Source organism: Lasioglossum baleicum, chromosome 3 (assembly GCF_051020765.1).
Source record: "Lasioglossum baleicum chromosome 3, iyLasBale1, whole genome shotgun sequence".
NCBI classification, from domain to species: Eukaryota; Metazoa; Arthropoda; class Insecta; order Hymenoptera; family Halictidae; genus Lasioglossum; species Lasioglossum baleicum.
In genome coordinates this window covers 5725101-5745877 of record NC_134931.1, presented here as the reverse complement: position 1 = coordinate 5745877, position 20777 = coordinate 5725101, and the positions used below count along the sequence as shown (strand labels likewise).

At 46.8% G+C, this 20777-nt stretch overlaps 1 protein-coding gene across 2 annotated transcripts in view; it reads right to left on the bottom strand.

Moving 5' to 3' along the window:
• The window catches only part of LOC143221941 (uncharacterized), a 121520-nt gene that overhangs the window by 12071 nt on the left and 88672 nt on the right, over nt 1–20777 (bottom strand). For both annotated transcript variants that reach the window (XM_076447623.1, XM_076447622.1), the window contains exons 4-5: nt 4529–4640; nt 3631–3894 (exon numbers count right to left, since the gene is read on the bottom strand). In XM_076447623.1, the coding sequence (XP_076303738.1) occupies nt 3631–3894; nt 4529–4640 (376 nt within the window). The remainder of the gene's footprint in view (nt 1–3630; nt 3895–4528; nt 4641–20777) is intronic.

Here is a 20777-nt window from a genome sequence, read left to right as displayed (position 1 = left end):
GCCGTGATGATTAGACATTTATGACAAGAATGAATAGGTATAGTTTGAAACTAGGTTTGAAATAGGTATAGTTTATTTTTATTGTAATATGAACGAAATTTCTCTAGCTGGTATTTATTAATGTAATATAAGTTAGTATGAACTATTCGACATAGATGCCGCCCAAGAATAAAGAGGTTTTCCTCGCTTAAATCAACCAATGCCAAACAGTCACGTGCGAGGTACACGTACAACTTTCAGGTTACCCTGAACGCGCAATAGTTTACAAGTTATTAATATATTCTGTGTTGTTATTTTAGGTAAATACAACAAATATTGATGTAGGTTTACATTAAATAAACGGTTTTTATTATATTTTTTAAAATTTATTGAGAAAAACACTAAGATGCTCTTGCCCCGTAAATATGTATTACTACACGGGGCAAGTGCGTACTATCACGGTGCGATAAGTGCGTACTGTATGGGTAACTATAAAACTAAACAATATAATTGAATGCATTAAGAAGCATTTTATAGCAGGCATGTTAATCATTCTTTTCTTGTCCCGTAGCACTTGAAACAAGACTTGAAAGCATTTTTCACTCTCAGAGACGCAGTTGACTCCTAGTTGACACTTTGTACAATATCCTCTCTAAACGATAATTTTCAAGCAAAATTGGAATCCTACATAATGCTAATTCATCAGTAATAACTGTGGCAAGAGTTTGATACCAAGAGCGTTAAGTTTTTACATACCAGACTGAAAATACATCAGTTTATAGTTCAACTTTGCAAAAACTAGTGCGCACTTACCCCACTCCACCTTATATTATTTTCAATCTATTATATGTATTAGGAAAGAGAAAATATTTTTCTATTTCACTCCAGTTTGCAATTCAGGTGGAAATTTTTTATTTTGCATGAAGATTTGCTGTCCAGCGATGATTAAGGCTCGAGTTTTATTTCGTTCGATTCGGTGGAAAATAGGATTAAATCAACGTTAAACACTTCTTAAAATTATTTATACAGGGTGTTCATTTGAAAATTTTCCAGCCGAATATCTCGAAAAGTATGAAAGATATTAAATAAGTGTAAAACACGTGTCCAAGGATTTTCAGGGGGAAAGAGGGGGGGTTTTTAATTTGGGTGGCGTTTTCAAGGTCATTTGAAGATCAACTTTGTTTTTTCAAATTTAAATCTATATTTTTTATTATGGGATATTATTGTATGTAAAAAGACCAGCAATTTTCGTAGGATCCTTTTTTTTATCCGCGCACCAGTTTCAGAGATATTTAAAGAGAAGTAAAGCGAGTCATACTTACAATTAGATCACACTTATTAGTCACTCCTAGATCATTTGTGCAAAACAAGAATTTGTGTACAAATATATTTAAGAACTCAGACTGCACTGAGAAAAAAAGTAGTTACTTCAATAACACGCGTGTTATTGTAATTTTTTTACTTCGATGAATATCAATGTATTCTTTTCAATAGTATGAAATTTAGAAGCAAATCGTGATGTATTTGAATTGTCTATCATGAAATGATTAAAAAATATTATTCGATTCAATACCGTACATTATTATTCGTAATATTTCTCTTTTTCCTTCAATCAGATATGTTGTTAAAAAAATTTGAGAAATGTATTGATTTATACTGGAATTGGTTTGAGGCCATATCTTATTTTTTTGAAAACATTGATGTCAAGCTATTCGCTTATATGATTGGCGGAAATGAGTTTTACTATTGAAATTCAATAGTATTAAATATTAAAATAAGTGCATATGATATTGGCACCATTCAATAGTACATCTTATTGAATCAACATATATTCTTTTTGTTTCGACAGGATTTTTTTCTCAGTGTGGTTTTGGTGTAATAAAATGGTTATTTTTAAACATTTTACTATCCCGAGAAAAAATATACATTTAAGGAGTATCTAAACCACAAAATCAATTTTTTAATTTAAAAAATGGCTAAACAAAGTCAGGTCGTTCGGTCCGATTTGAAAAAGGTAATAGGTACCGTTTCATCTTACAATTATTGAAATTATGAAGTTGCGTACATGGAAATTGATTCGATAAATTTCTTTATCCATGCACATATTGTAATAAAAATTGCGCGAAATCTAAATAAATAGAGCCTTGTCATTCTTGTAAGCTAAAACACTTTGATCGCTCTTTTAGTGCTCGATAGGTTTAGTGTTTAAAGGGCGGTCGAACACTTCCGTGAACGACTGTATAATATAAACACGAGTAAATTGTTTCGCTGGTCCACGCTGTTCTAAGATTGTTCGAGAGGATTGCGACTCCGAGATAGAAGACGTTCACGTCTTTTATTTAGGCAAGCAAATTCGCGTCCCTCCAGTTGTTTACTGGATCTCCTCCGTGACACAGTGTCCACATAAAAATCAATATTAGATAACAGGACAGTCCCGCGATTCAATTCGCAAGGTACGTGGAGGAGGGTCGTGAGAATTTTAGAGTCGTACCCGGAATTCGCGAGGTTTCGCCGGGACGAGTCGGTGTGTTCGGCATTTAGGGACCGTCTCGCTTGCCCCGGTGCGGCGTGAAGCAATATGATACAAAAATGTCAGCAGTATCTAGATAATTACATAACTGGTCTCGGGGGTCGGTAGAAAGAAGGCGGCAGTGGGTGTGGGGGTGGAGGAACGTGGCACAGGAATAACGCGACGAGAAGTTGGCCTCCTCCTGCGTGGAATGGCTCCGCGAGCAGGGAGGGGGAGGGTTCTCCGCGACAGATAGAGCACAGGGTGATTTCCCAGCTGACCTGTAAAGCAACTCCCGAGTGGACTGTGTCTCGCAAACCAGTAGTCGCTTCTTTCCTTTTTGCCGCTATCCCCCTCCCCTTCTCCCCCCCCCAATATGTCTCGGTACCCTTTACTCTCGACGAGTCTCCTTCGTCCATCCTTTTGTCTTTGCTCCCGTAACCCCCCCCCCCTGCAGTTCGCGGTCCTCTTTCTTCGCAGACACAGTCGTTAACCGTATTGCGCAAAAAAAGAGGTGAACGAACGCAATCGCGGCGTACAGGACGAAAAAAAACTGATACACTAACGAATGGTGTTCAATATTAAATTGACCGACCTAGGGATGGTCCAATTAGTGTACAGTCGACAGAAGCGATACGCGAATTCAATGGCTACCGGTATTCAATGCGAGCTATCAAATGGTTCGCGTTCACTAGAAACAATTCGCGCTGCCCGTTAGAAGTCAATTGACGTTGCTTCGTACATAGATGGTTTCCCTTAGTTGCCAATGACGCGAGTTATGGCTAATATCATCGGTAATGTAATTAACGAGCTGGGGGTTTAGGGCGTCTACTGTCGGGCTAGCTCCTATAAAATTTTCGCGAAGACACAATAACGTTCGAGCGAAACGAGGGAGCGTAGAAGTTACGATTTGACAAAGTACATTTGTTCTTCCCGTCTCCTTGCGAATTTCTTTTGTTGTAAACCTCACCAATTCATTTTTAAAGCCACACGTTACCATTACTCGTGTATCGTTTACATGACAATTAAGAAATCTGAGTCTAAACGATTAAAGAAGAAACCAAAAACGTTTTCGAATTCGTTTATCCCTCGAATTCGAATCGTCAGGTCTCTTGATTGATCCGTAGGTTATTCGAACTTACCGGTAACTGCATTGTTGACAGGCAAAACAGTCGAGGTGATAGACGTTCGCTCTGGCCTTCATGACTAGCTCGAACGGTGGTATCTGCTGCTTGCAGGCCGAGCAGTATCCCTTGTTCCCGAACAGCCTGAAGTAGTCCCTCTTGCAGAGAATAAGGTTGGCCTTGGTGAACAAGGTAGAACCGACTTCTCCTAACCTACAGTCGCAGCATTCGCACTTCAGACAATCCTCGTGCCAGTAGAGGTCCAGAGCCTTGAGGTAAAACCTGAAGAACCGACCATAGTTTTCCTCCTTACCGACCAGTAGCCCAGCATCCGCACGACTTAATCTACTATCGCCATTCGAGGGCAAGGTATTGACCTTCGACTTGCGTTCTCGGTTCGCGATTTTCTATGGTAGGATTCACGATCAATTCCCGGTACGCATCGCGACGCGCGATATTTAAAATTGAAACAGACGGATGCCTGAACCAAGATGTAAACCGTTTTCCTTATGATTTCGAGTCGGAAGATTTTAATTTCTCTTACTTCGACTTATACTCTCTTACTTTGAAATTCTATTTCTCCGTCATCGATGCTTACAGTTAGTCATTAGAGAACATATAAGCATGCAATAGATAATAATATTCTTTTCTTTATAGGAAATTACGAACAAAAGAAAGTTCTAATCACTGTAGCTGTAAAATAAATTATGAGACAAATGGGTGAAAATGATTCTCCGACCTTTACATGACCTTCACAAGGATAATCTTCATTATTCTCCAACTTTCTACTATTCTATCTTTAATATTTCACTGGTATTTTCCATTACAAAAAATTTAGCGAACTTGTGAACGTGTGACATAATTGCCGTTTACCTTTACTAAAAAATAGTAAACACACAGATACAAGGTGACTCACCTCTCCGTGATCGTTTTCCCGCAACCGGCACACTCTTGTGGCGTGGTGCCATTTTTATTCGTCTCAGACTTGCTCACATCCATAGTCATCGTGCTTCTGGCTAGAACGCCGTCTGGAAACAGAAAAAGAACGAGGACCGGTTGAATCAACGATATCGTGAATCGTGTCTCGCGGCCTTTGTGCATTCGTAACAATGGTCCCGCAGGCAGTCTGCGAGTAATGTACACGAACGCCGCGGTAATAAGCGTCTGCGCGTAGTAAGTGGCCGACAACGTGCAATAATGATCCACGCTAATTGGACTAGTCATCCGTCATCGTGTGTCAAATCTTGCACATTCAGCTACCTTTCTTGATCGGCACTAAATGGCGTGTTTCATTACGAGCACATTCGTTTCAACCGAAAATATTAAATGTTATAGACAAATTTCTTACGTGGCACATATTATAATCTATTTTTAAAATACAGGTGAATTCCAAAGAAGCAATGCACATAAAAAGAAAGGTATTGCATAATGATGAGATATAAGGATACGTAGCACTTAAGAAATCACTTTCAAAATCACACGTTTCTGAAATACATTTACATTGTAAAAATTATGATAGGATACAAGTAATGGTACAAATTCGGACGAACACAGAACGCAGTGTAGTTGAGTACTTTTGTGGAGCACGTTACGTTTCGACACGTGGAAATCGCGATCCAGCAGAACCAGCGCAGGACCACGTGGTCGGCGTTCGCGACAAAGATAACTGAGAGCATCATCCACTAAAGCTATTATAATAGATACGAGTTGCGTCTTCGGTTGGCGACTCTGATCGACCCTCGCCCCATTAATCCTGCATTTGAGGAGGCAGTTACCGTCGGTGCCGGCGAAACATCCGGTGGCCGCGTTCCGAGGATCAATGGGAAATGCGGGTGGGTGCATCGATCACAGTAACATTCAAACAGTCGTGGTAGAAAGCGGTTGCAACTAAAGGAGAGCGAGAGAGCGATAAAGAGAAAGAGAGAGAGGGGAGGGAGGGAGCGAGGGAATGGCGGAGAGAGGGAGAAAGAAATAGTGAAACACGAACGAACACAATCACAGGAACGAATGCGTTCTAAAGGCGATTCGAGGGAAGGAGGACAGCCGGCTAAAATGGTGAGTGGGTGCACGGCGAGGCGCGGGGGCTTAATTAATTAGCCGGATACTTTGAGTAACAATCCATTATTACATACAAACATCCTCGGCCCCGGGGCCGAGCTGTAGCTTTATGCTGCTAATTGGCCTTCTCAAAGCTTGGAGACCCAGGCACGAGTTATAAACGCCACTCCTCTAACTCGCCAGCACCCCGGCTCTATCCCTCCCCCATTTTCCTCCAACCTCCTCTACCGTCCTCTCGGTCTCTCCTTTCTTCTTCTTCCTACCACCGTTTGTCTCTATCCGTCTCTCTTCGTCCTTCCTTTCCCTCTCGCTCGAACGTTCACCGTTTCTCTCTTCTCTGTACAGGCCCGTGTATCCTACCCGCGAGAGTCTCTCCCTCCCCGCCCCTTCCACACCCAACGGCCGTGCACTTTGCAATGCACATAAAACCCATACACTGTCGCTGATACGGATACGCGAACGCGGCCAACACGCACGTAAAAAGGTAGGGTGACAGAGTGTTGGTGGGTGGACGGGGCGGATGGTGGGAACGAAGAGGAACAGCTCGACGAGGGTTGAGAGGGGCAGAGATGTGGATAGCGAGAAAGAAAGAGAGGGAGGGTGAAAGAGAGAAAGAGAGTAGGAAGTTGGGGTGAGGAGGAGCAAGAGGAACGACGGATAGCGCTAATAACGCGCTCGTGGCGCAAAAAAAAAAAGAAGGAGTATAATTGCCAGCCGTCGTGGCAGGTATTTTTCAAATAGGACCCCGTCCGTTAATTGGAGGGCAAATTAAAGAGGCACCGCGGAGGAAAAAAACATCATCCCTCTACCGCGTTTCCCCTTGGCCCCCCTCTTAGCGTGCCCCACCTACCCCGGTATCCGAGGGACGCTTCGTGATTCGTCAAACGATCTGTGCGCTCCATTTTTTCCACGGATTTATTTTTTTTCCGTCCTCTAACGACTTTCCCCCTGGTCTCTCTCTTTTCTCTCTCTCTCTCTCTCTCTCGCCCTCTCTCCCTCTGACATTCCTAGTTGGATTGATAGGATCGTCGCGAGACGAGGAATCAACTGAGAAAATTTCGTGTCGAGGGAGCAGAGGAAGCCGGGTCAATGACGAAGGTGCGGAATTCACTTGCGTGAGGCACTCCCATCAGAGGGAAGGGGGAAGAGAGAGAGAGAGAGAGAGAGAGAGAGAGAGAGAAAGAGAGTAAGAGAAAAGCGGCGAGAGGGGTGAACGATCGATCACTGATTACACGATCGATTGCCGATCCGTCCAGGATAGTCGAAACGGGAACGTGGGGATCGATAACGAGGAAAACTCTCTTTAACCCCGGCCTGGCCATTAGCTCGTGTACCCGATCGGACTTTTCACGGACACACAGTTATTTGTCGGGCACACGCAATATCCAATTCCGATCCGGCTACAGCGAGAGGCCGTGGTCGTTATCCGGGGCCAGGCCGATGAAACGTTAGATAAAATTAAATTAATCCCGTCAATTTACCGTCCCATTATTTCGCGACAATGCGTGCAGCGGTATATCGGCGGACGCGTGGGCGGAACGGGGCGCGGCGGGACGACGATACTCGGCGCAACACCCGCCGATTCTGATTTACGCGGCCACTTGCAGCCTCGAGGAGAGAAAATTTTTTTCCAACCCCCCGTCGACCGCGTAAAATCGTTCTCGCGCAAGAAACGGCTTACACGAGAGGACCCGTGATCGCGCCGAGCCGCGAACGTAGAACAGCAATCGTAAAATGAAAAATTTATTTATGGCCAGGTTCGAGAGGGCGGCTGCACGTAGAAGAAAAGGGGATGGTAAAGAGCCAGATACGAGGTACACCGTGCTCACGCCGACTGTGTTTTGACCCGCGAACGTGGCAGGGAAAGAGAGAAATGAGAAGAGAGAGGGTGAGAGAAAGATTGGCAAGGATACTGGGGGACATCCGATCGACCGACGTATCGGCGATGGATACGACTTTTTATTCGGTCAATATAAGAGCCACCCTTCCGAGATTACGAAACTGCCCTAACAGCAATATGGGATAACCTAGCGGCCAACCTCGTCCCAGATCGCCGTTGCGTCGCGTCGCGTCGTCCCGTCCCGAAATACGTCGCTACGGACAGGGCTGCCGGCTCGTTTAATAAAAATGTCAAATATAAAGTAGCCGGCGGGGACGGACGTTTAGGAAATAAATAAATGTAAGGAGAGGGAGAGAGGGCAGAGAAAATTGTCCCCTGGTCGCGACACGGGATACGAAGTCCGGGGAACAGGCTACTGGAGAAAGAGAAGAGACACACAGGGGTTGGAGGGAAAATATTATTCGGAAGGACGAGACGAAGTTATCCATACGTAAGAGAATGGCATCCATATAATATTACGGATAGGGAAGGGTCAGTGCGTTGCCAAACTGTCCACACGCAGCCTGCATTTTTTCTCGAATTTTTTTCACCGTTCTGAACTTCCCGCTGGAACCGGCTGGTTCGGTATTTGCACACGTGGGGAACCGCTCAACTTTCTCCGGGTGGTTCCTTTATAGAGACTTTGGATTGGAGTCCCCATTTATAACATTCCCCGACTCTCGTCCGGTGTTCTAGATTTCCATGGCAAACGGCTAACGCGCAATTAAAAATCGCTTCGCGTTTATCAGGATTCCCAGACATCGGAGGTCTGCTATGTTTTAATTGCGTCCAGCGTCAGAGCAATTAGACTCGCAATTTTACACGTATCCCTTATCCGGCTGAAACTTCATATCTTTTTGCATCCGAAGAAATTCAACGGTCGAGAGACAAATGCAAGCGCACCTGTTCCGTCGAGTTGAAAGGAAAAGGGGTAACGAGAGAGTAAAAATCAGAGAACGGGGAGAGAACGGTCGGTTTCACGGAGGGTGGATGCGACGCCGACGTCGAATCGGTACGCACCCCCTATCCTCGTTGAGTCACGTTCCGCATCTTTCCGCGTGTCCTCCGAGCCGTGGATCGTGGACTCCACAGCGACAAGAAACGAGGAACTAGCCAAGGGTACGCAGGTCGCAGGATAGGGCAAAGTATAGGGTACCAAGAAACGCGGGGCGGCGTGGCTTGGCGCATAACACGAGACGGCAGTCACGACTGCAATTTCGGGGTTTAATAATGATCCCAGCCGACGGCTCAAGGCTGTATCCCGTGTCATTATACTGTGAAGTGGAGAGGCTGCTAATTAGTCATTAGCGTAGGAAAAAGACACCTTCAACGGGCTCGGCAGCAGCTACAGGACGGGCAGCAACCCCATCCGACGGTCGGCGGGTGCACAGGTACGGCAAACTTGAGCAAACAGGGTGTAGCTTCTAGCCTACGTCTAATTGGACCCTAGCGACGTAAGTTCTGCTAATTGAGACCAGGCCTGTAACTATCAGCCGCGCGACAAGGGTCTTCGTAAATTCGCCGAGATCGACGTCCTCGGTGTCCCGTGTAACACACCCTCGGCAGCACGAGCACACCAACACGTACGCGCGTGCGTCCACCAAGGCACACATAACACCCACGCACACTTGTCTCCATTGCTACGAGCGGGTTCTTTCTTTTCGTTAACGGGGAACGTTGAACCTTCACCGGGGAGAAAAAAATCCGTACCGCAGGAAGGTGTAGCAACATTCTTCGTTCGGGGAAACCCGTGCGAGACATCCGTTAAATTGAAAGACTCGTTTCGGCCCGTCTCCAGATTCGCCAGCCGCGAACGAAATTTTCTTCACCCGCGAAATATTTCGTAAACGTTCGAACGGCCGTGCACCACTAATTTGCATCGTGAATCTACGCATATATTTCGTGGTCTAGAAGTTATTAGTCTCGCTCCAGTAAGCGCGATACAGTTTGCAACCTATGACTAATTGGAAGTCGGTAACGTAGCTGCAAGTTTCGCTAATTGAGACGACCAGTTTAGTAACTACTAGAGAGCGCACGAAGGGTGTTCTCGGGGAAAGGAAATTTCTCAAGGAGAATTCGAATCAACCGGCGAGCCTTAATTTCGCCCACTACCTCCATTCGCTGCCACCACCCCCTTCTGCCCTCACCCCCACTCCACCCCCCGGCCCCTCGTTCTCGGTACAGCCACGCAGCCTCCGCATCCCCCTTTCTCAGCTGTTCTACTACCCTCCCCGCCATCGACCGCCCGTACACGAGATTAACGTTTAATTAAGCATTGGCGCTTAACTACGGCCCCGCCGTTGATTTCCCGAGTCATAGTTCCCGGAGATATGAAACGAAATCGCCGCTTGATGCGCCTGCTTTCAATCCGAGGCATCCAATTAACCAACGCTAATGGGACGCCTTTGATCCACGCAATTATAAGCCTTGAAATTGCATGGCCAAAAAATTCATTACAGATCCTATCTTTCTCTCGATCTCTTTCTAACCCGATGCCAACAGGGAAACTTGGGATTCATCAGCTTTCAAGAACGCCTCGATTGACAAAGGTGGGCATCGATTGAAATTCAGAAATTCTGCACCTGCGACCTTCTACTGCTGGCAGAACTCGAGTCGGATAATAATTATTATGAACATTTCAATAATAGTGACTCAAATATAGTCACTCAATAATAGTGACTCGATTTTAAATTAAATTAAATTAGCTCTTGTGATGAAACTTTTGAAAAATACACATAGTATTGTGAGAAGAGAAATTAGAAATTTTTGTGAATTTATTTATGTTCATTTCTTTTGTCGGCTTCACAATGGCGCCGACCAAGTACAAAAGGATTAATTTACTGAATGTCATACGTAGAAAATTTATGAAATCTTTAATCAGATTCCAGGTGTGAACTGGAAGTCCCGTACCATAATTACAAATCATTTTTCATCACGTTTGTTTATATCAAGTAATTTAAACCTATTTCAATTACAGATAGTAGTGAAGCAACGCGATTAGGTAAATAACAATTTCTCGAATAATTTCCTTTTTTGTCCCAGTTTACGTGCTTATCGACCACTGAGCGTCGCGTCGTTCCCTTGTCAGTGTTTCAATCCTTTGCACCGGGGTCTCCCGTGACTCCGACCACGGAGCCGTGATTCCGCCAGCAGAGAAGAGGGAAACAAATGCAATCAAGCAGGTCGACGAGCATCCTTCCGTCACGAAGAAAAAGTCCTCGAAATTTGAGCTGCGCGACGCGACGATGCCGTGTCTCCCGTGGACGCAGGAACATATAAATTTCACAGCGACCGCGTAACGAATCCACGAGGGAAGAAGTGGCATCGAAACGATGGTAGTCGTGGTATGAGGGGTGGGGAAGTGGAGGTGGAGAAGCGAGGAGGAACGATGGCAAAGGACGAAGCCGCGTGAGGTGAATAGAACGGCAAAAGAAGGAGAGAACGAGCTGAAAACAGTGCCGGTGGGAGCGAGAAAAGTCGACGGATAGAAAGGGAGGGCAGAAGGTAGAGCCAAATTTTAATTTCGCCCCTAACAAGGGAAGGCACGGAGTAGGGTGCCCCTCGGCCCCTTCAGGACCACGGTATTCCATCCTTCAGAATCATTATATCGCCAATTAGAAGATAGCAGAGCTCGCCGACGCCTAACAAGCTTCCTGGGGAGACAGATCTACTCTCGATCCTGCCGTTATATGCGCAGGCAACCGTACCGGTGGTGCTGTCTTCGTGCCGAGCTCGTTATAAAATATTCTTCTCCGTGCACGTTCCCGCTCTCGTCCCTACTTTTCCTGTGCCATCTTCTGACCGCGTCGGATATTTTCGAACCGTCGCGCGACGCGACGCGACGCGACAATTAGCCGGCAACTAGGCTAACTATTATCGCCGTCGAATATAACCCGCGGAATTTCATCCCCGCCTCTCTGTTTATCCGGCGCGCCGTTATTGAATTAAAGAAACCAGTCCGTACCGAGAGGGTGGAAAATCGCGAAGGGTGGAACAGCGAGGTAATCCAGCGTAGAAGACAGGGGGGAGAGAGAGAGAGACAGAAAAAAGGGACCGTATTAAACGGCGAATAAATGCCGGCTGAATGCAAAGATTGTCGCGAATTGAAACAACCTCCATTATGAATTGATAACGCGCCGAACGAATTAAACATTCATTACTGAAGCTTAGTTGTTCCAGAAATCTAGTGTACACCGTCTATATGAAGAGAAATGGAACATTTTACATAGAGAGAGTGGAAGACAAAAATATGTAATTTTTTACTTTCGAAGAGAAAAGTAAACGCTCCGAATTTTAACTTTTTTATCTGTGCCCCTATTACGAAAATTTAAAACATGCTGTTTGTAACATAAATAACAAATGATTAAAAATGGTAAAGATTGTGACAACAGCTTTTTTATGCGTCAACCGATATCGATGAAATTTTGGGATACCACGTTTGGGATTCCACGTCGAGTATTACAATTTTTTGGCAGAATCTTTGGCAGACTTCTCAACGAACAGGTTGCATCCATGGAACAGTTTCCCATTTGATGTTGGTCCCATTAAAGTGTTCCTAGAAACGAGTACAATAACGACGACGACGACGACGACGACGTATCGAGACGACAGTGTTGCGGATGGTGGAAAAGCGAAATAGAATTGTTCGATGGTACGAAGAATACGGGGATAGATGGTGGGTGGATGCACGTAGATGTCGCCGTCGTGGATAGGGGAGAACAGAATTCAATTTAAACTTATTTTTGTTCCTACGATATCTGAAATGATAAATTTAAATAGGGGAATAAAATATAAAATTGCTTCTGCCAACCGATCACCAACAGCAACGGGGCTCCCCCATTCTTCTTCGAGCGCGTTTCCATGTGTGTGCAATCTTCTCTGGTCTGCTCGAGGGGTCCGGCGAGGGTAAAGGATGGAAAACTATATACATATATCCAAAACTAAAGGGGCAATAAAAACAAAATTTTTCTTTCGACGAGGCGAGCCTCTCTTCACCGTGCCTTGTTAATTGCCCATCGTTTAATCGCTAATAGCCACAGTTTCTTTCTGCGACTTCTTCTCATCGAGAGATCTGAAGACAGGAATTAAAGGACCGTTGTAATCGAAGTGGGATCGTAAGGGTACTCCAGATCCGATTTCCACAGTATTCCTGCTAACGGATTGAACGGTTCGCTTCCACTCCCTTTCCAGATGCCCGGACGTTTATTAATATCGATCGTGGATTTATTCAATACGGGAGCGAGCCCTTGCAATCATTGCGGAGCGCGGTGTTTACCGCTCCGAGCCGAAGAAAATATTTGCGCTGCAAAACACCCCGGCGAATATTCGGTTCAGAACGGGCGCGGAGAGAACGGATGACACAGAAACGCGTGTTTCGAATTTTGCGATCGCCATTACCGCGGCACGCGGCCAAGATACGCGACACGCGCGCACGCAGCGCATATTTATTAACAAGCTTTCTCCATTGTCGCCCAGAGGACCATTCATTCCGCTCTGGCACCGCAGTAATTAATCACCGATGCGACGATAAAACGTGAAATTAATTACGTCGTACCCGGTAAAGAATAGCGCGGTTGTCGCGAGCGTCTGCGTAATCTCGGCGATCGAGTATTATTCGCTGGCGCGCGCGTATCCATGACTCAAGGATATTGGTATACGCCGACCACTTTACCATAAAAAAAGAGAATACAGAAAAAAAAGACGGGGGCGAGGTGGCTGCGAATAAAATCAAGCCCCTTCTTCAATTATCTACCGTTCGAGCAACGACACGCGATCCGTGGCGCGCGCGGCTGCGAAAATTCCCGTCGAGACGCGACTCGAGTCCATCGGACCGGCAGAAAACTCACTATAACGGGTCGGTTTCGATCCGGTGCGGGCGCGTTAGCGAACCCCTTTTTCCATTCCGCCTATCCCGCTAATCGGAACGACAAGAATGTTATAAAAGAAAGTTCGCCCGGCGCGGCACGGGGCCGCTTCAAAGTCCTCGGCAGCGTCGAGGTGAAATCGACGCGCGGCGGCGCGATACACTTTTCTCGGTAGGCAATATTCATAAATCACCCTTCAGCCCACCCCGGGCATTCTCCTGCCCCTCTTATATACGCTTAGAATAAGCACCCCTTTTCCTGATAGAGGGATGCAGCGCCGGGGTCAACTCCCTACCCCTACCCATCCCGTTCCTCTCCGAGTGGAAGGAACGCCGGGCAAGGGAAAGAGGGACACAGAGGAAATGGTTGGCCGGAAAAAGGAAGCTCGAAAGAACGTGGTCGAGGGGTAGAGAAATAGAGAGAAAGGGGCAGGAGTGAAAGAGGAGGAGGAGAGAGAGAGAGAGAGAGACTCAGGAAACGAACGGCTACTGTGCTGTAGTCGAAGACGGCGTTAGCCCGTGTGCTACGGGACTTGCTGAGAGGGGGTGGCCTCAGATTCTATTAAGATCTCAGTAAGTCTTGTTACACGGAGAGGCCACGCCGCAAATCTCGCAATAAAACAGCCACCGGTATAACACCGATTCGAGCAACCGTCTACCGAGCAACGGGGATCGTCGTTGGCGACGCCGCCCGCCGTCTACGACATCGCTACCGCCTCCTCGTGCGTTGCCAAATACCCTCCGCGGGGGTTCCCATTCTTCCCGTGGATACAGCACGTACACGAGCATCGGAAACGGAAGTCACGGTTAATCCGGGAAGAAAGCTACCGGCTATCGGTTACACCGTCCTCTCCCCCACCGATGACTTTAAATCGCTCGGGCTTTGATTTAGAGAGGTTAGGGGTGGTGGTGGTGGCGACGGCGCGCCGTCTTCGCGTAACTTCTCAGCGAGATTTCGGAACATACATTTCTGTCTTTAACATGTTCACCACCTCGTCGCTTATGGGCAACGATTATCTTTGATTAGGACTGGAAATGTATTTCTATTCTGGTATACAGTAGTTTCCCGAGTTACATGCAAGTCCTCCCGTCTTACGTTATTCAAATAGTTACGTCGCCTGTGCATTAGCAATAATTGTTAGCCCTTTGCATTCGAAGCTATTTTAACAATAGGTTTACGGAGCATTCAAGTGACTATCTTACATTACTTTATGAAAATAACGAGATGTGTCTATGCAAATTTTTAGTCTTTTTTCAAATAATATATACCCAGAGAATTAAATTTGTTGAATAATTCATCTTTGCAATCACGATGATCCTAACTTTAAAATATTAGAACCTGTCATCTTGACGATGAACGTAAATCTAGTGTTAACTTCAAAACTTGGATATTTTCTCTGACCTAGAAAATTTCCATTCAGTAATTTTAGCAATTCGGTAATCTAAACATTGCTGAGAGATGTGTGTGTAATAATGTATATTATTATTAATACATGTTCCAACGTTCATCTACAAAAACAATACTAAATTGTACCGAAAAAACATCATCCATTCGATAAATAAAGGAACATCAAACACACCTATTTCAATTTCGTTGACGCAACAACTTTTGAACACTGCGGTGTACACGAATGAGTAAAAGATCGTTTCCCCATTTAGTGTCAATAACTAAAGTTTTAATCAGGCTCTATAAACGCGGATAAAACAGCGCAGGGAAAAGTAATTGCGTCCATAAAAATCAGTGTATTTACAAAGCTGATTAACGATAAATGGAAAAGCTTTTAGAACACGTTCCGCAAGGAATGGAGAAAAGGCAACGGTGTGTACATTAAAAAACTATCGAGCAGACAATCGAGTACGTTGGTCGAAAACCAGGCAATAAACGAAGCGATAGAACTGCGAAAGATAAGTAAGAAGATCGATGGCGCGAGTACAACCTCGGATTGCAGAACTAAGAACCGCGCGGTATAGGAGATCGAAGGTGGGTTGGCAAACGAGCGAGTGAAGCGAGTGAGCGAGCGAGCCGGAAGGGGAGGGTCGGCCTCCAGGCAAGGGTCCGAAATCAATCAAAACATTAATTGAAAGAGCCGAGAAGACAACGGCGCCCGGTCGGCTAAGGCGGTAGCTACGGATGGTCTTGATAATCGAAAGATATCCTAGCCAATAGCCGGGGCACACCCGACGGGAACGACGGAGCGAGCGAGCGAGCGAGTCAGAGCCAGGAATTTTCCTCTTCTGGTTCGTTCTCGTCGGATCGAGATGGTCCGGAAGCGGGGAGGAAAATTCGCGGCACGGAGAAGCGGCGACCCCGCGACGCCGATAGCCGTCCCGTGTCGGGGATCGCCGAACCGGTTAACAATGGGAACAAAGTCTTTTTAGTCCCGTGACACGAAACGGAGCCGTTATTGTTCGCGGGGTTTAGGGCGCGGAAGCTCGTATCCATGGCTCCCGATACGCGAAGATCGTTCGCGAGTTATCAGAGGGGCTTCGAGGGGTAGAGGAGGAGGAGGAGGCCGCCGAAGAGGAAGTGGGGGGTGACCACCACCGGAAAAATTGTTTATCGGACTGCGAGAACCCGATCATTCGGTTCGGTTGATTCAGGTTCGGGGCCATAATATACCACAACCGCCGCTAATAGTACACGGACCGTTAATGAACGCGATCTCTATTCAATTGTGGAGCGGCGTTATTAGTAGAGCGAGCGTAGCCGCTTTATTAATTAATGAATCGATTTTAGTCGGTGGCCGGTTAATTATTCAACATCGGTCGTCATCCGTGCAACTGCAAATGGTTCTTTAATGATCGTGGGCCCGATGTCGGACGATGGATAATGACTCGTTCGATCCTCGGCGAAAAATCCTGGAAAAGGATCGACGGATAGAGGGGTGCGATAAAGCCGCGCGGCAAACTCTGGGTGAAACCACCCTCCTTCTCTGGCCGATATACGCTCTCTCTCCGGCGCGGCGCGGCGCGGCGAATCGGTCTCGAAATCCGCACTCTCTTCGATCGCATAATCAAACCACAACGCGGACGGAAACGAATTAAAGTTCGAGTTAATTATATTCGCGTTCGCGTGCAATCGCAGTCCGCCCATTCGGTGGCGGGCAGAGGGCGGCACGCGAAAAATTAGAACAGCCAGACCCGGGGATAACCTCCCAACCGCTGACGGGGCCGGGAGGGTGGAAAATTTAGTGGCCTCGCGACGTACGTAGAGAGGCCACGCGTTCAGAGCGAGAGGGCGTCGGATTTTCCGAAAAATTCTTTTAAATGGAATATTGGGGGCCGACGCCCAGAAGGACGCGGCACTGCCACCTGGCGGAGTGCCCAAGGACCCGCGGGAAGCTTCAATCGCCGTAAAAGCAACGCCTCTGGATAGGAAAGGGAGGCACGGAGAACGACGAGGGGTCAGAAGTTAACTTAGAAGCTCGCGGGTGGATCGCTCGAACAGGACGAGGATGGAGATAGACTGGTAAAGGAGGGGAGGGTGGCCGAACACGAGAAATAGAGGGAGCGCGCAGAGCGAGAAAAGGAGAGGCAAACTGGTAGGATGCGAGAGAGGAGAGGACGAAAAAAGGATAGCGTGAGATGGTCAGTCCCGGAGATACACGTTCGACCGGTGCGCCCGACTTAAGAGGATTACATTTGATATTTCGATCGGGCAAAGTGGCTTTTTATTGGACATTCGCCTCGGAATTATCGCTGACGCGTGTCGAAAGACATTACGCGCACCCGGTATTATTAAATTATATCACCACTGCGTTCCCCTATAATTTCCTGACCGCTGCCGACAGATACCTCGCGAAAACGTATCATCCTGTCACGAACGCCTCCGAAACGGGCAACCGCCGCGGCGAGGAAACTGTGTACGTATCTCGGGCGGGTTATACGGGAATTTGTAAAGGACGCGTGAAAAAGATCAGGCGAACGTTAATGGCTTCATTATCTTGTTTCAGCGGGTAAACGGGAACGCGGAGCCGAGGATCTATTCAATTTTCCATTGGGGGCGGGAGGGAGAAGCGAGGAAGGAGCGTGCCGCAGCAGCCACCGAAAGACGACAATTGGCCTAAATCGCTCCTACCCGGCCGACTGTAAACGGTGGGCGGCAGAAACATCGGTGGCGCGACACAACGCGCCACTCCGCGTCACGGTCATACTTCTGCTTTTAGCCGGGGCTAATTAGCCGCACCAATTTGTCGGCGTAAAATAAACGTTTGCTCCCCCCCCCCCCGCCTCACGGCCGTCTCTCCCTCGTTCCAGTTTTCTCAATTTACTTGTGAGCCGCGCGCGAACGGCGTATCTACACAGAGAGTACCTACACCGCGTCTGCAACGTTCAAAAACTCTCTCGGCTCCGTCCCCGCACCGTCAAAACCCCATCGTTTCGTGCGACCGTCTGCCGGTTCGCGGACTTCAAACGAAATAATTAAGTCACTTCGTTCGAGCGGCCGGCTAACGAGACCGCCGCTACGAAAACTACCGCCAATTATTGAAATTCAAACGACCAGATACTCTCTTGCGTCACTAACCTGATGGGACGCGGTCAATGAACACCCCTCGATATCCGGTCGCGATAAATCATAATGAATGCACGAAGAGAAAGGCAGAGCAGCGCAGATATTAAGATACTAAATACCGCGCGTAATTGTGTTGGTGCTGGCAATCCAATGGATTTAGTACTGATACTGGTGGACGGAAATGTAACTTTTTAGATCACGTGGAAGCCTCTGGAGAATTCAGTAGATATCGTTTGAATTTTTGGACGGCTCGGTTATGCTCGAAAAATTTCGGTGTCTCGGTGATACCGTTAGTAGGGGCCTTAACGATCGTAATTTATTCTTACCTACTTTCGAAAGCTTGATCTCGTTTAACGAGGTTTTTATTTTTACTTCGAACCTGATAGAATACTGGATCGAACAAACAAAGTTCTGGTTGACTCTAGGTCCTGTAAATTGGCTTATGCAAATTACTATTTGCATAAACATCCGCTGTATACTTATAAACTGTGTACGGTGCGATTCAAAGGATTTGAATATTCTATGCAATTCACTTAACGTATTAACTTTCGTGACAGTACTCGCTTCTTGAACCTATAATATTCTTACGAACAGTGGACACAAATATATGGGCTTTGATATATCACTTTAACGATTGTTCTTAGAATTAAACACGAAATGATGGCACGAACGTTCGAGAAAATTGCAAGTGTAAAGAGACTTTGAAACACGAATAAAGAACTATAAGCAAAATGTTCGTCGACCAAATTTCTAAATATACATTACTCCAATTTGTTACAAACTTTTACATATCCGTGATGGGCTCACTCACAAGTGACACTTTCGGCCACACCGTCCAAGCCGATTAAAACGGACACGCTGCGGCTGATTACGAACGACAGCAATATGATACTCTTTACGACCACGATACTCGAATTTCAATCCTTAATTAAAAATTCCCGCCCGAGCAACGGCAACGCAGTTGGAGTCACCTGGTAGCGCGAAAGGCAACGAAACAACGTAACAGCATTTCACGGGATGCAGATTAAGTTCGGTTCTACGGAATCCGTATCGCTAACGGCAACCATACGATCACGTTAACTACTGCTGACAAGGACGGTAGGCTGAATCAGTAGGTGCGAAAAAATTAGATGAATCGAGAAAAGAAGCCCGTCTCCGCGAGTTCGACGATTATCCGTCTCTTTAGGGAATATGTTCGTCGTTAGCTGCGATTCGAAATACGGATTACACGGAATTTTATAATTATTTTCGGAGTGACGCGGATTGAGCGGGAACAGAAAAGCGAAGAGCGCTCGCGCGGTGCTGTCAGCGTACCGGCGAGGGTGGAAGCGGTTTTTCCCGAAAGCTCCCCGTTAAATTGAACATGTGATTGCGTTCGGGTAGGGACGCGCGGTCGAATTGGTGAAATTTCAATTACACGTCGCATTACGAATTCTTCCATTATTATCCGCCCAGGCACCACGTCGATTTTCTCCAATTAAAGTGATCATCTCCGGACTCGAATTGCGCGTCACAGATGGAATACGCCTATCACGTTTCACAAAATTAATCTGCCAAATGTGACATACCGCCGCTCGCCGCTAACCGAATCATTCGGATCGTAAGCACCGCATAATAATAACTGACATTTACCTGAGAACCTTCGAAACGCTAGAGAACTTCTGCAAACACCCCTTCCGCAACGCGCCGTGCTCAGACGACTGGTGTCACGTATCTATCACTACACCACAGAACAATGTTCACTGCGTGTGACAACCGCGTTAAATGCTTTACGAGCCAACAGATTTGTAGAATAAATAAGATCCAACTATCTTTGTATACATATGTATCGTCAAGAGGAATCGTTTGCGACTTTGATCACGAGCAATTACACCAAACGTGAAGACACGGGCGTTTCGGACTTCGCGAAGCAATCTATGAACGTACCATTAACGAGAGAATCCCGAAACCGCCAGACCGGCGGTCGGTTGTAAACTGCCGAGTACCGCGTGCGACCGCGGCACGCCACCGAGAGTAATAAATCCCCACCACTCGGCCGAGTCATCCCTCCAGCCACCCCACTCCCGACCGTCCGTTCCCACCACTGCGAAGGTGACGCTGCCCCTGCGCCGCTGATCCGTCTCCCTTCTCTTAGCGATTGCTATTCCCCTCCCCACCCGTCGCGCTCGACCGTCATCGCACCCGTATCCGAACTCAAGGAACTCGCGCGCCGACCAAAACCCGTATTTACACCCGCCATCGAACTCGGAACCCACACACGCTGCCCCACTACCGTCGGCTGCTTATTGTCGAACCATTCGCGCCACCGCACGATTTAACTGCGAGCGGAATTCTCCGCGACGCGGAAGAGGTGATTCTCGCGCATCGAACCGATTAAGACGACACGATTAATTACGGCAGAGCGCGCGGATCGCCGCGATGGCCGGCCGTGCATTTCATCGATCTGAGGCAAGCCGGTTCAATTGAACCAAAACAAGGGGTTGCGATGATGCATTGCCCAGAGCATGTGTACACGATGATGAATACAATGAAAAGGAGGTTGCTGCGGAAGTTCGAGAGTGAATAGAACACTATTTCATTTATGCGCGCCCAGCATCGAGTTAATTAAAGTCTAATAAACAGGGGAAATCAAGAGGAGGTATCTCACGGAAAGGAGACGCAGCGGCGCTATACAAATATTTCGATTCTACACGATTTAATTAATGTGCGAGCATCCGTCGTGGGAGTAAGAGAAATATCTTTAATTACCGTCCTTTTACGGAAAAGCCAACAGAGGGATTGCTTTGTATTGAATAGGAGCGTGCGCGCGGCCTCGACAAAGGAAACGCATAGTATGTAGTCCGTAGTAGGGG